Source organism: Miscanthus floridulus, chromosome 14 (genome assembly GCF_019320115.1).
Source record: "Miscanthus floridulus cultivar M001 chromosome 14, ASM1932011v1, whole genome shotgun sequence".
NCBI classification, from domain to species: domain Eukaryota; kingdom Viridiplantae; phylum Streptophyta; class Magnoliopsida; order Poales; family Poaceae; genus Miscanthus; species Miscanthus floridulus.
This window is the reverse complement of record NC_089593.1, coordinates 74921013-74935567: the sequence shown is the minus strand read 5'-3', so window position 1 is coordinate 74935567 and position 14555 is coordinate 74921013. Positions and strand designations below refer to the sequence as shown.

Here is a 14555-nt window from a genome sequence, read left to right as displayed (position 1 = left end):
ATGAGCAGGGAGTCATAAGATACAAAGATAGACTGGTGGTTCCATCCAATGAAGAGCTGAAAAGAAAGATTTTGCAAGAAGCCCATCATTCCAAGCTGTCTATCCACCCTGGTACCAACAAGATGTACCATGATCTGTGCCAACTGTACTAGTGGTCCTACATGAAGCAAGATATCACCCAGTTCGTTGTGGAGTGTGACACTTGTAGTAGAGTCAAGGCAGATCATATGCATGCTCCTGGATATCTGCAGCCTTTGCCCATTCCGGTTTGGAAATGGGAGGATATTTCCCTGGATTTCATTGTGGGTTTACCCCGTACCTCCACGGGTTTTGATTCTATTTGGGTCATTATGGACCGTCTCACCAAGTCTGCCCACTTCCTTCCAGTGGACACTAGATACAATGCCAAGAAGTATGCGGAGTTATACTTTGATTGGATTGTGACTCTACATGGAGTTCCTCTCACCATCATCTCTGATAGAGGGTCAGTTTTTGTCTCTCGTTTCTGGGAGAAACTCCAGGAATGTCTGGGTACTCGTCTTCTCAGAAGCTCGGCATACCACCCACAGACTGATGGTCAAACGGAAAGGGTGAACCAGGTGCTCGAGGATATGCTGCGGGCTTGTACCATCTCTTTTCCTGAGAAGTGGGATCATTGTTTGAAGCTGGCAGAATTTTTATATAATAACAGCTACCAAGAGAGTATCCGCATGGCGCCATTTGAAGCTTTATATGGATAGAAGTGTAGGACGCCACTAAACTGGGTTGAAGTAGGAGACTGTAACAGAACCGACCAATTATACGAAATTAAGTAAGAAAATCACCCGCCAGAGCAGACGATCTAGCAAACTTAAGCCCGTATAACCCGGTAGTCCGTGAAATAACGAAGGATTTCAAACCAACTTCCATTCTAGCCAAGATCGTAATAAGTTTAGCGGTCACCATCACATATTACATAAAAGTTTGCATCACGGATACATCAGAGTTTCAACATAGTTATTACAAAACCAGTTCGAATAAAAGTAGCGGAAGTCATTTGTTCAAACCACACACACACACACGCGGAGTTCAAATATAGTGCCAGCGAATGATCATCTCCAACAAAAGCATCAGACGAGACGTAAGGAATGACCATGCCCATGGTCCTAAGCATCACCCATCGCAGGATACAGGCAGTTGATACAGTAGCCATAATACATCTGCCCATCTGCAACAAGTGGGAATAAAACCCTGAGTACGAGAAGGTACTCAGCTAGACTTACCCGACATAACCGAAAATAAATGACACCAAGGATTATGAAGGGCTTTATAGTAGGGTAGCTGACTCATTTGCAAAAGAAGCATTTTTAGCATTTCAAAAACCTTTCTAAAAGCATTATTGTCGAGTTAATTGTTATTAGAGAAAATTCCTTATTTGACACTGAAAAAACTTGTTGTTCCCAATTTAACACCTAAAGTTGAAATGTTCCTTATCCGACCTCGGCTGAAATTTACGTTCCCAGAATGGCACTACTGTCAGAATGGCCATGTAACGGTGTTAACTGAGACGCAAAAAGATGATTTTGCCCCTCCTTCAGCTTTTTAGTCTGGACACCTTCTCTCTTGTACAGGAATTATTGTTGGCCGGCACGGAGGTGTTTTAACGCCATCTTTTTTTTAATTTAACATGGTTGCTGTTCCTAGAGTACAAAAATGATTTGGTGTTTTTTTTGACAATTTTTGCAGCATTTTTAGGCCATTTGTGCACCTTTTTTTTGGACAATTTCTGCACCAATTATTTGGACAGAGTGCATAGATAAATTTTTGCAGCAATTATTTGCACCATGATAATAAGGCAAACAAAGTTGAAAGAACATCCACAATAACATGAGATCAACATTCAGATTCACAAACCATCCGGGTTCACATCCAAACAATATAAATATGAGGTTCATATGCACGGTTCTCTTCACATAAATATTGAGACATACAGGTTCACATCCAAACCAAAAGACATGGCATTTCAGCTTCTCAGATTCACAAACTCAGTCTTCTTTTACTCCTTGTGCTCATTGCAGGACTTGCAGGCTGAACCATTTTGCTCCTTGTGCCCATTGCAGGGCTATCAAGTACCAACTTCTTTTTTGGAGTCTTTTTAGAAATTACCTTCTTCATTTTGCCCTTCCCCTTCTTAACACCTTCAGGTTCGCCAATTGAAAGTCCCTCGGGCTGATTGGAGCCACTTCGTGACCTATACATGTTCATGTATATCAACAATTATTTAAAGAACATATGTAAAAGTGCTATGCAAAAGAAGTCCAGACTTATTACAGCTACCTTTTGGAGCCTGCAGAGTTCGAGTTACCAAGTTTTCCCTTTTTGTTACTTGAAATTTCCATGCTTTGGCTACTAAAAATCAGAATTAGTATATTATACTTAGAGTTCAACATGAGCTTTCAGATTTAGAAGTACCTTTTTGAAGCTTCAGAACACAAGTCAGCATATTTTCTCTTTTTAGTAGTTGTAGCCTCCAAATTTTGACTACAGAAGTGTGAAGGACTATAATGAGTCACCATGCGATGCAATATAAATTCAGAACAATGAGAGATGAGGAAACCTTGGTGGAAAGGACATAGAAGCTGCTGGAGCTTCATCTTCCAATGCCATAATGGAACTTTGATCAGATACAATTGCATTTTTTTCTCTTTTTTGGTGGTCCTCTACATAAGAAATTACAAATTAAACATTTATTGATTGTACAAACTATGCATGAATGGAACATGAAACATTGGCACGTACCTCACAGCTTTCATTGCTTCTATGTCTTCTTTGCTTCCCTTTTTGCAGTTGTGCCAATGGTGGCCATAGTCTTTACATATAGGGCATTGGTGCTGCCCTTTCTTCCTTTTATTGTCACTACAACCTTTGTGCCTCTCAGTTTTAGGCCTACCAGCAACAGCTTTCAGCAGTGGTGGATGCATGAAAAATTCATGCTCAGATTTAGGCCATTGAGACTTGTCAGGCAAAGCAGGGATTAGTGCACTATAAGCTGCTCTAAACTTCTCAATGGAGTAGTACAAATCAACATGTTTCTCAATAGGTTCATTAGTAAGTGAGGTAATAAATGCTAGTGCATGTTTGCAAGGAATGCCAGATACATCCCATTGTCTACAAGAACATGTCCTGTCAACCAAATTCACCACAAACCGAAAGCCACTACCACCAAATGCTGTCACTTCAGCCACATCTTCTGAGCACTCTGATACTTGCAAGGTCAATTCTCTGCTTTTCTCATTCAACATCTTAATTATGTGAGGCAAAATCAAGCCATCTAATTTCTTCCCAATTTTCCTTCTTTGGTTCCACTTCACCATAAGTAATTGTCTAAGCTTGTCCATGAAATCATCGAGATTCATAGCCTTAAGGTCCTTAATCCAATTGTTGAAGGACTCAGCCAAATTGTTGGTCACATAGTCAACTTTACAAATGGTTCTGAATTGACTTCTTGTCCACAACTTCTTGTGACACTTTCTTAGGTAATTTGTTGCAGCAGGCTTTGCTTTCTCCATTTCAGTCCAATGTTTCTCAAACAAGTATGTGTTCCATGAGTAAGCTGCTGCCCAAAGGTGGTCATCAAAAACCTTCCCATGATACTTCTTCTTGAAATTGCTAACCAAGTGGAACATGCACTCCCTATGCTCTGCTTGAGGGAACACTTCAGCAACCCCTGCCATCACTGCCTGCCCTGCATCTGTGCTTATTGCTAATCCCCTTGGTGACCCAATAGCCTCCCTGAGCTTACTCATGAACCAGATCCAATTTTCATTAGTTTCTGAATCAAAAACACCAACACAAACTGGATACAACCAATTGTGGCCATCAACTGCATTAGCACTTGCCAATTGCCCCTTGAACCTGCCTGTCAAGAACGTACTGTCCACTGCCAAGTAAGGTCTGCAACCATTAAGAAAGCCATCTATGCAAGGTTTCAATGCAAAGAAGAATCTCCTAAATCTGATTTTCTCATTTATTGTGTAGTGATCAATGATTACTAAGCTACCAGGGTAAGAGTTCTCCACTTGTGCCTTGAACCTAAACAATTTGTTGAAGCTGCTGTCCCAATCACCATATAATTGTTGCAATGCTAACTTCTGGCCATAATATACTCTCTTGTAGTGAATATGCACTTTGTGATGTTCCTTAATCTTCTTTTGCAGTTCTCTTGCTCCTAAAGTAGCATCTTCTATTAGAAAGTCCTTCACCTTCTTGCATACCCAATGTTTAGTTCCATTCTTCACCTTCTTTTTCCTTCTAGTGCTAGAGCAATCATGCTTAAAGTTGTTCTTCTTGACCTACAAAACAGCAGCATACATTATTAGTTAGACACACATAGCAAGTATATAATGGACAAAATGAAGAATAATGAGAATAACATAATGAGATCTCCAATACTTACCACTACAGTCACTTTGTCTACTGTTGTAGAAGCATGTATTTTCCATGGACAGTTATCCAAGACCTTCCTTGAACAGTAACCCCTAAACCTCTGCTTTGAACTCTTCTCTGTGGCGAATTCAAATTCATGTTTGATTGCATGCTGACAAAGAGCCAACTTGAACTCGGCCATATTAGGATAAGTAGAGCCTGGTTCCATAGGAGGATCTTCTTCATCATAATCAACAATTGGGTGATGATTTACTTCTTCATATCCCTGCTCAGGCTCTACTTCAACCTCTGAGTCATCCTCCAAATCAATGTCACACTGTAAGTCAGATTCCGAGTCATCCTCGAAATCATCTTCATCCTTAGCCACAACCTTTTCCTTCCCTCTATCAGAACACCCAACCACACTTAGAGCATTGATAGGTTCATTTTGCATGTAAATTGTCTCCTCATCAACACCGACATGTTCATTCATTGGATTTGGATTTCTTAGATAATCATCATCAGCTTGGACCCTGTTGCTGTCAGGTTGCTCTTCCCCATCAAAATCCCATTCAGTGATAGGCTCAAATGTTTCAGAGGGATCACAATAAATAATAAACATGTCTACAACCTTCTCCTTATTGTGCATATCAAACATGTACATCAAATCTTGGTCTGAATTTACTTTCGGAAAAGTTTTCAGAACATGATCATAGTACTGAATATGAGCAACTTCCAAATAACCTGGTGGATACTTGTCTACAATTGACTCAATGAAATCCATATAATTTGATAAGTCCGAATCGACAACCATATCAAAACTAAAACATTTGACATCCTTTCTAGCCTTTTTGCGATTGCCAAGCAATTTGATTTTCAGCAAATAACTGGTATTTGTATCCAGCCTGATATTTCACAACAATAGCAGCATGCATCAGATTTCAACTATCTATGTACAGGCGGTCTGTGTACTCCTAAACTGCTAATTGGATGGAACTCATGCAAGGACAAGGGACCTACTAATACATGGGCAACATTCCGTGTCTTTTTTAGAAATATCAGCATATGTGCACGACGTTTCCTTATAAATCAATCTCTTTTAAACCAGCTAAATAATTTTTCATATGAAAATTACTTCACTTATAGTCAGACTGTGCAAGCAAATCTTAGCAATTGAATGGTAAAATACATGCAAGGCTATGAGTTGTACTTCTATACACAACCGCTAATATTTCCAGATAGCCTTTTTCTTTGTCTTCTCAACGTATTTGTCCCCTAGGCTTCAAAACTACAGGTGTTTACATAGAACTAAAAAAAATAAAATCTTGCAGTTGGGAGTAAACATTGTGCAAGGCAAAACAAAGTTCTAGAAAATCCAAATATTTCATCAGTCTTGGAAATTGGCAGAGCGCGAGAAGATTAAGATATGAGAGGCATACTGTAATAAAATTTAGCATTGACATGACATTTGATCGAGCACCTTGTACGCATAGCAGATACTACTACAGGAGAAGGAAGCTAAGCTGCATCCGCTGACACGCTCAACATCTTCGGCAAGCAGTGCACAAGAAGATGGAAGGCAACGAACTCACCCTGTACAGCCGGCCGCAGTGCAGGCCGCCCCACCCGTGGCCATGCTGGCGTCACGCGGGGAGCCTGCCCCGGCCCTGCTAACGGCGGCGCCCGCCCTGGCCGTGCTGGGCTCGCGTAGGGAGCCCGCCCCGGCCTCGCATGCGGCTCCAGCCCCGCCCGTGTCGGCCTCTGATGCTCCGCCGCCGCCGTCGTCCATCCAATGCGGACGAAGCCAAACCCGATGAGATTTGAAGCCCTATCCCATTTTCTTCTCTCTTTCTGTGTGAGCCAGGGGCATATTAGTCTTTTAACAGTTGGCCCTACACGTCAGTTAACCATACAGTAGGTCCAAAGTGACGGTAGTGTCATTTTGGGAACATAAATTTCAGCCGAGGTCGGATAAGGAACATTTCAACTTTGGGTGTTAAATTAGGAACAACAAGTTTTTTTAGTGTCAAATAAGGAATTTTCTCTTGTTATTAACCTGTCAACTAGATTTGCACCTATACTAGAGTAAACATGTGATTAAGCAGATAATGATAACCAATGATCATTAAATAACTTCCAAACTGTCATATTCATTATAACTATCTAAGTGTTCCATAAATATTTACTACGATGAAGTAACTCAAGTCAAGTGCTCACTATCTAAGAGCGATGGCGATTCGAATCGATTCCTAACCAGCTGGTGATTTATTCCTTACACAAACCTCACTCACCCGCTAAAGTGAGATATTGATCACCGAGTCAACTTTCCAGGAATCTCGAGTTTGCCAGGAACCACATGTACCCAGGGGCCGACTGACTGCACTTTGGTCTTATCATCCCGCCCCCGTGTCCTACCACACCTGCTCCGGCACAGTGCGTTGCGGGCAATCTACTCGGCCCAAAAAATCTTCCAGCTTCGCGGTCGGAAGGTACTTTATCCGGTCAGCTAAATGTAAGGCATGCGTTCAACATGACTCGAGGCCCAACAACGGTCGGTCCTTAATCGACATAGACGGAAAGCACTACAGTCCAAAACTCTGCAAGTCTCCGTCCGGTCTCAACTTTATTTAACACTTAGTTATACCATGACTTCATAGTCATCCAAGCAGATCCAGGTAACCACCTATAGCTCGCAGGTGACAGGAAATCACCCGACTTCTACCGGTCTAAGCCAGCTAAGCATTGACTCGACTGCGGATACCAGGGTAACAAGGATATAGTATAACAAAGGTAAACAAGGTATAATGCAGCAATGGTTGCCAACAACTCCTGAACGTAATGCATCAATTAAAGTAAAGCATTGAATTAATAATTGCAAACCGGGAGAAAATGCTCCGGGGCTTGCCTCTCTCGAAGGAGCTCGGACGGTGATCTGGGCACTCCGGAAGTTCCTCAACGTCTTCCTCGTCGGCTTCTGGCACTTCCTGTGGCTGCACCTCGAACTGCTCCTCGGGCTCCTCGGGTATGATGACTGGGTTCTCGGTTTGCGCTCCTGTATGATGCAATGTGCGTAAGTGCTTATGCAATCGGTGCATCGGATGAGATGAATACAATGGATATGTTTGAATGCAAGGTAGTCAACATCATCCAAGAAAATATACTACAAACACATGTCATCTACTGCATTCTCTTCTACCACTAATATGTTAATTCAACACATTTTTTAAATGCTTCAAAGATACACCAAAGCTTTACTAATTTCTTAAATCCCACAAAAAGCAACACTTAATTAAAACCTAATTAATAATAGGTTTGAATAGCAACCTCTATTTTTCTTGCTTAGAAAAATCTTAGAAAATTACTACAGCATAGTACTACCCTAAGTAGTTTAATAACAGATTTTTATGATATTTGAATGAGTGGATTAGCCTACACAAAAATCACAAGCTATGGCAGGATTATGAACATAAAAATACTTTGAACTGTGAAAAGTGTCAAACAACAGAGTTAGTATTTTTCCTATGTTCTCCATAGCAAAAAATGACTGTACAAAATTTATCACATGCATGTTTTATACAAAGTTTGCTCTCTAGCTAAATTAACAAAATTCAGCCATTAAAGGTACTTGAACTACACCTCAAAATTTTCCCACAACACATGCATGAAACATATTTTTCCTAGGAAATACATGACATAAGAAGATTAACAAACTTGGAATCATATTTTTCTGAAGCCTACAGATTTTTCTACATATTTTTCAAGTTATCAGCAATATACATGATTAAATAAAATTCTACAGAAACGTATTTCAAAAATGACATGCAATAATTTTCCCTAGTGGATCTGATGATAAGGAACCTAGACAAATTTATTTCAATAGATTTGGAGCAACTTTGAGTACCCAAACATTTTGCAAACCATTTCTATTTTCAAATCATAAAGAATAAATTAAAAATAATTCCTTCAATCGCTACTGGGGCGGCCTGCTGGAATCAGCTGGCCCATGGCCGCTTTTGGCCTGCGCGGCCCGAGCGCAAGGGAGGGGAGACAGCCCGGCAGGCGTCGGCCCACGGCCTGGCTCGGCCTGGCTGGCTGAGGCAGAGGCCATGCCGGCGCTTGCGCTGGCGCGGCGGCGTGGCTCGGCCACGAGGCCGGCGGCCATCTCCAGCCACGGCAGGGTGAGCTAGCGGGCGCACGTGACGCGCGAGAAGATGGCGAATGCGGTAGGGTAGCTAGGTGGGGCTGGAGAAGAGAATGGAGGGGCCTTCCATGGCGACCGAGCACGGCGGCGCCATGGTCGGCGGTGGCAAGGCTGAGACGGCTCTACCTGAGCTCGGCAGGCGGCGCAAATGCGAGCACAACTTGAAGGAGGGCGAGGCGGAGCTGCGAGCACGTGCTTGCTGGCCGAGGTGGAGGAGCCGCGGCGGATTTCGCCGGCGGGTGCGCGGCGCGGCGAGAGGCAGAGCTGCGGGCGCTCGGCTCTGGCGGAGAGGAGAGGCAGCGCGGGAATGAGCCAGCGAGCGCACTGGCTTCGGCAGGTGAAGGCGGGCGTGTGGGCGCGAGGTCAGGCCATGGCTGCTGCGTGGCGGGCGACGCCGACGCATGGTCACCACGCGGCGAGCGAGCTCTGCCATGGTTGAGACGTGCGGCGCGGCGTGTCAGCGGGCAGGCGCGCGGAGGCAGGCCAGGCGTGACGCGGTGCTGGGAGCAATTTGATTTTCAGCAAATAACTGGTATTTGTATCCAGCCTGATATTTCACAACAATAGCAGCATGCATCAGATTTCAACTATCTATGTACAGGCGGTCTGTGTACTCCTAAACTGCTAATTGGATGGAACTCATGCAAGGACAAGGGACCTACTAATACATGGGCAACATTCCGTGTCTTTTTTAGAAATATCAGCATATGTGCACGACGTTTCCTTATAAATCAATCTCTTTAAACCAGCTAAATAATTTTTCATATGAAAATTACTTCACTTATAGTCAGACTGTGCAAGCAAATCTTAGCAATTGAATGGTAAAATACATGCAAGGCTATGAGTTGTACTTCTATACACAACCGCTAATATTTCCAGATAGCCTTTTTCTTTGTCTTCTCAACGTATTTGTCCCCTAGGCTTCAAAACTACAGGTGTTTACATAGAACTAAAAAAATAAAATCTTGCAGTTGGGAGTAAACATTGTGCAAGGCAAAACAAAGTTCTAGAAAATCCAAATATTTCATCAGTCTTGGAAATTGGCAGAGCGCGAGAAGATTAAGATATGAGAGGCATACTGTAATAAAATTTAGCATTGACATGACATTTGATCGAGCACCTTGTACGCATAGCAGATACTACTACAGGAGAAGGAAGCTAAGCTGCATCCGCTGACACGCTCAACATCTTCGGCAAGCAGTGCACAAGAAGATGGAAGGCAACGAACTCACCCTGTACAGCCGGCCGCAGTGCAGGCCGCCCCACCCGTGGCCATGCTGGCGTCACGCGGGGAGCCTGCCCCGGCCCTGCTAACGGCGGCGCCCGCCCTGGCCGTGCTGGGCTCGCGTAGGGAGCCCGCCCCGGCCTCGCATGCGGCTCCAGCCCCGGTGTCGGCCTCTGATGCTCCGCCGCCGCCGTCGTCCATCCAATGCGGACGAAGCCAAACCCGATGAGATTTGAAGCCCTATCCCATTTTCTTCTCTCTTTCTGTGTGAGCCAGGGGCATATTAGTCTTTTAACAGTTGGCCCTACACGTCAGTTAACCATACAGTAGGTCCAAAGTGACGGTAGTGTCATTTTGGGAACATAAATTTCAGCCGAGGTCGGATAAGGAACATTTCAACTTTGGGTGTTAAATTAGGAACAACAAGTTTTTTTAGTGTCAAATAAGGAATTTTCTCTTGTTATTAACCTGTCAACTAGATTTGCACCTATACTAGAGTAAACATGTGATTAAGCAGATAATGATAACCAATGATCATTAAATAACTTCCAAACTGTCATATTCATTATAACTATCTAAGTGTTCCATAAATATTTACTACGATGAAGTAACTCAAGTCAAGTGCTCACTATCTAAGAGCGATGGCGATTCGAATCGATTCCTAACCAGCTGGTGATTTATTCCTTACACAAACCTCACTCACCCGCTAAAGTGAGATATTGATCACCGAGTCAACTTTCCAGGAATCTCGAGTTTGCCAGGAACCACATGTACCCAGGGGCCGACTGACTGCACTTTGGTCTTATCATCCCGCCCCCGTGTCCTACCACACCTGCTCCGGCACAGTGCGTTGCGGGCAATCTACTCGGCCCAAAAATCTTCCAGCTTCGCGGTCGGAAGGTACTTTATCCGGTCAGCTAAATGTAAGGCATGCGTTCAACATGACTCGAGGCCCAACAACGGTCGGTCCTTAATCGACATAGACGGAAAGCACTACAGTCCAAAACTCTGCAAGTCTCCGTCCGGTCTCAACTTTATTTAACACTTAGTTATACCATGACTTCATAGTCATCCAAGCAGATCCAGGTAACCACCTATAGCTCGCAGGTGACAGGAAATCACCCGACTTCTACCGGTCTAAGCCAGCTAAGCATTGACTCGACTGCGGATACCAGGGTAACAAGGATATAGTATAACAAAGGTAAACAAGGTATAATGCAGCAATGGTTGCCAACAACTCCTGAACGTAATGCATCAATTAAAGTAAAGCATTGAATTAATAATTGCAAACCGGGAGAAAATGCTCCGGGGCTTGCCTCTCTCGAAGGAGCTCGGACGGTGATCTGGGCACTCCGGAAGTTCCTCAACGTCTTCCTCGTCGGCTTCTGGCACTTCCTGTGGCTGCACCTCGAACTGCTCCTCGGGCTCCTCGGGTATGATGACTGGGTTCTCGGTTTGCGCTCCTGTATGATGCAATGTGCGTAAGTGCTTATGCAATCGGTGCATCGGATGAGATGAATACAATGGATATGTTTGAATGCAAGGTAGTCAACATCATCCAAGAAAATATACTACAAACACATGTCATCTACTGCATTCTCTTCTACCACTAATATGTTAATTCAACACATTTTTTAAATGCTTCAAAGATACACCAAAGCTTTACTAATTTCTTAAATCCCACAAAAAGCAACACTTAATTAAAACCTAATTAATAATAGGTTTGAATAGCAACCTCTATTTTTCTTGCTTAGAAAAATCTTAGAAAATTACTACAGCATAGTACTACCCTAAGTAGTTTAATAACAGATTTTTATGATATTTGAATGAGTGGATTAGCCTACACAAAAATCACAAGCTATGGCAGGATTATGAACATAAAAATACTTTGAACTGTGAAAAGTGTCAAACAACAGAGTTAGTATTTTTCCTATGTTCTCCATAGCAAAAAATGACTGTACAAAATTTATCACATGCATGTTTTATACAAAGTTTGCTCTCTAGCTAAATTAACAAAATTCAGCCATTAAAGGTACTTGAACTACACCTCAAATTTTCCCACAACACATGCATGAAACATATTTTTCCTAGGAAATACATGACATAAGAAGATTAACAAACTTGGAATCATATTTTTCTGAAGCCTACAGATTTTTCTACATATTTTCAAGTTATCAGCAATATACATGATTAAATAAAATTCTACAGAAACGTATTTCAAAATGACATGCAATAATTTTCCCTAGTGGATCTGATGATAAGGAACCTAGACAAATTTATTTCAATAGATTTGGAGCAACTTTGAGTACCCAAACATTTTGCAAACCATTTCTATTTTCAAATCATAAAGAATAAATTAAAAATAATTCCTTCAATCGCTACTGGGGCGGCCTGCTGGAATCAGCTGGCCCATGGCCGCTTTTGGCCTGCGCGGCCCGAGCGCAAGGGAGGGGAGACAGCCCGGCAGGCGTCGGCCCACGGCCTGGCTGGCCTGGCTGGCTGAGGCAGAGGCCATGCCGGCGCTTGCGCTGGCGCGGCGCGTGGCTCGGCCACGAGGCCGGCGGCCATCTCCAGCCACGGCAGGGTGAGCTAGCGGGCGCACGTGACGCGCAGCGAGAAGATGGCGAATGCGGTAGGGTAGCTAGGTGGGGGCTGGAGAAGAGAATGGAGGGGCCTTCCATGGCGACCGAGCACGGCGGCGCCATGGTCGGCGGTGGCAAGGCTGAGACGGCTCTACCTGAGCTCGGCAGGCGGCGCAAATGCGAGCACAACTTGAAGGAGGGCGAGGCGGAGCTGCGAGCACGTGCTTGCTGGCCGAGGTGGAGGAGCCGCGGCGGATTTCGCCGGCGGGTGCGCGGCGCGGCGAGAGGCAGAGCTGCGGGCGCTCGGCTCTGGCGGAGAGGAGAGGCAGCGCGGGAATGAGCCAGCGAGCGCACTGGCTTCGGCAGGTGAAGGCGGGGTGTGGGCGCGAGGTCAGGCCATGGCTGCTGCGTGGCGGGCGACGCCGACGCATGGTCACCACGCGGCGAGCGAGCTCTGCCATGGTTGAGACGTGCGGCGCGGCGTGTCAGGGCAGGCGCGCGGAGGCAGGCCAGGCGTGACGCGGTGCTGGGCTGGGCTGGGCCGAGCGAGGCGAGGCGCGCGCAGGAGGCTGGCTGGGCCGACTTTGGTCGTGGGCCAGAAGTGAGTGCGACGCCCACGAAGGAGGGAAAAGCCTTTTCATTGTATTTTCAAGGAATTTTTAAAATGCCATCTTTCAAATATTATTTGAGCAAGAAAATGACATCTTTTGAAATGTACCAAAAATGAAAGTTGCTTAGAATTTAATTCTCTACAAACTTTGCTTTTATGACCAAAGCCAAATTCTTTCTAGATTTTGAATTGTAAATTCAAGTCCAAGTTTAACTCAAATATCCTAAGTTTTGGGATTTATTTTTGAAGCCAAATTTCGAATTAATTTGAATACAACCTTGCTCCAAAAATTTGAACTAAACATCCTAGATGATTTACAATAGTAGCCAACCATGTTTACTAACCTAGCAAGCAAAATCAGGCAAAACAAGTCTAACAAAGGTATGCAACATTCAGGTTTCACAACGTGTTTTAAATGTTTCGAAGCAGTGTTTCAATTTTTATTTACATGATTAGGCATGTGTGATTAGAATGCTTGATGATGCATGATATGCATGATTTGTAGTGACTAAATGTAGGTATAACACCGGGGTGTTATAGCCCTCCCCCCTTATAAAAATCCTCGTCCCGAGATTTGGGGGTTATCGAACTATTTGTTATAAAAATCTTCATAAGCTTTTGTAGATACTCTCTCGTTTCCCAAGTTGCATCTCCCTCATCATGATGATCCCACTGTATCTTGTATGTTTTCACCACACTATTCCGAGTAGCACGTTCCTTAGTGTCTAACACCCAGACTGGTTGCTCACATACACCAAATCTGATTTGAGTTGGATACCTCGAGGTTCTATTCTTTCCTCCGGAACACGCAAACATTTCTTGAGAGTGTGATACATGGAAAACTAGGAAAATGGTACTCATTGTCTCAGGTAACTCTAACTTGTAGGCTACCGGACCTCTTTGTTCCAAGATCTTGTATGGTTCTACGAATCTCACGGCAAGCTTTCTTCGGACTCCAAACCTTTTCTTCTTCATTGGCGTGACTTTCAGATAAACATAGTCACCAACTTCAAACACAAGGGGTCTCCTTCTGTCTGCATAACTTTTCTGACGTGATTGGGCCGCTTTCATATTCTGCTGAATAATCTGAACTCTCTTCTCGGCTTCTTCTACAAAGTCAATGCCATAATACCTTCTATCTCCAGGTTCGACCCAATTCAATGGTGTTCTACATTTTCTACCATATAAAGCTTCGAAGGGAGCCATCTTGATGCTTTATTGATAACTATATTATAAGAAAACTCAGCTAACGGTAACCATGACTCCCATGATCCCTTAGAAGATAATACACAGCTCTTAACATATCCTCCAAAACAGCATTCACTCGTTCAGTCTGACCATCTGTCTGAGGATGATAAGTGGTACTGCGAATCAAACTAGTTCCTAAGCCTTGGTGTAAATGTTCCAAAAGTGAGCCGTGAACTGTGAGCCTCTATCAGATACTATGGTCTTTGGTATACCATGCAACCTCACAATTTCTGCGATATACTTCTCGGCATATTGAGGTGGTCATAATCTATTTGACAGGCAAGA

The 14555-nt window shown here is 43.8% G+C and overlaps 1 protein-coding gene across 1 annotated transcript; it reads right to left on the bottom strand.

Annotated features, from left to right (window-relative positions):
* Positions 1–1902: 1902 nt before the first annotated feature.
* On the bottom strand, positions 1903–6193 carry LOC136503764 (uncharacterized). Its single transcript, XM_066498737.1, has 7 exons — positions 5997–6193; positions 4436–5309; positions 2779–4331; positions 2597–2699; positions 2452–2520; positions 2317–2388; positions 1903–2230 (listed from the first exon to the last, which is right to left on the bottom strand). The coding sequence occupies exons 1-4, from the start codon at positions 6191–6193 to the stop codon at positions 2660–2662; spliced, it is 2664 nt and encodes an 887-aa protein (XP_066354834.1). The 3' UTR covers positions 1903–2230; positions 2317–2388; positions 2452–2520; positions 2597–2659.
* Between the last annotated feature and the right edge of the window lie 8362 nt (positions 6194–14555).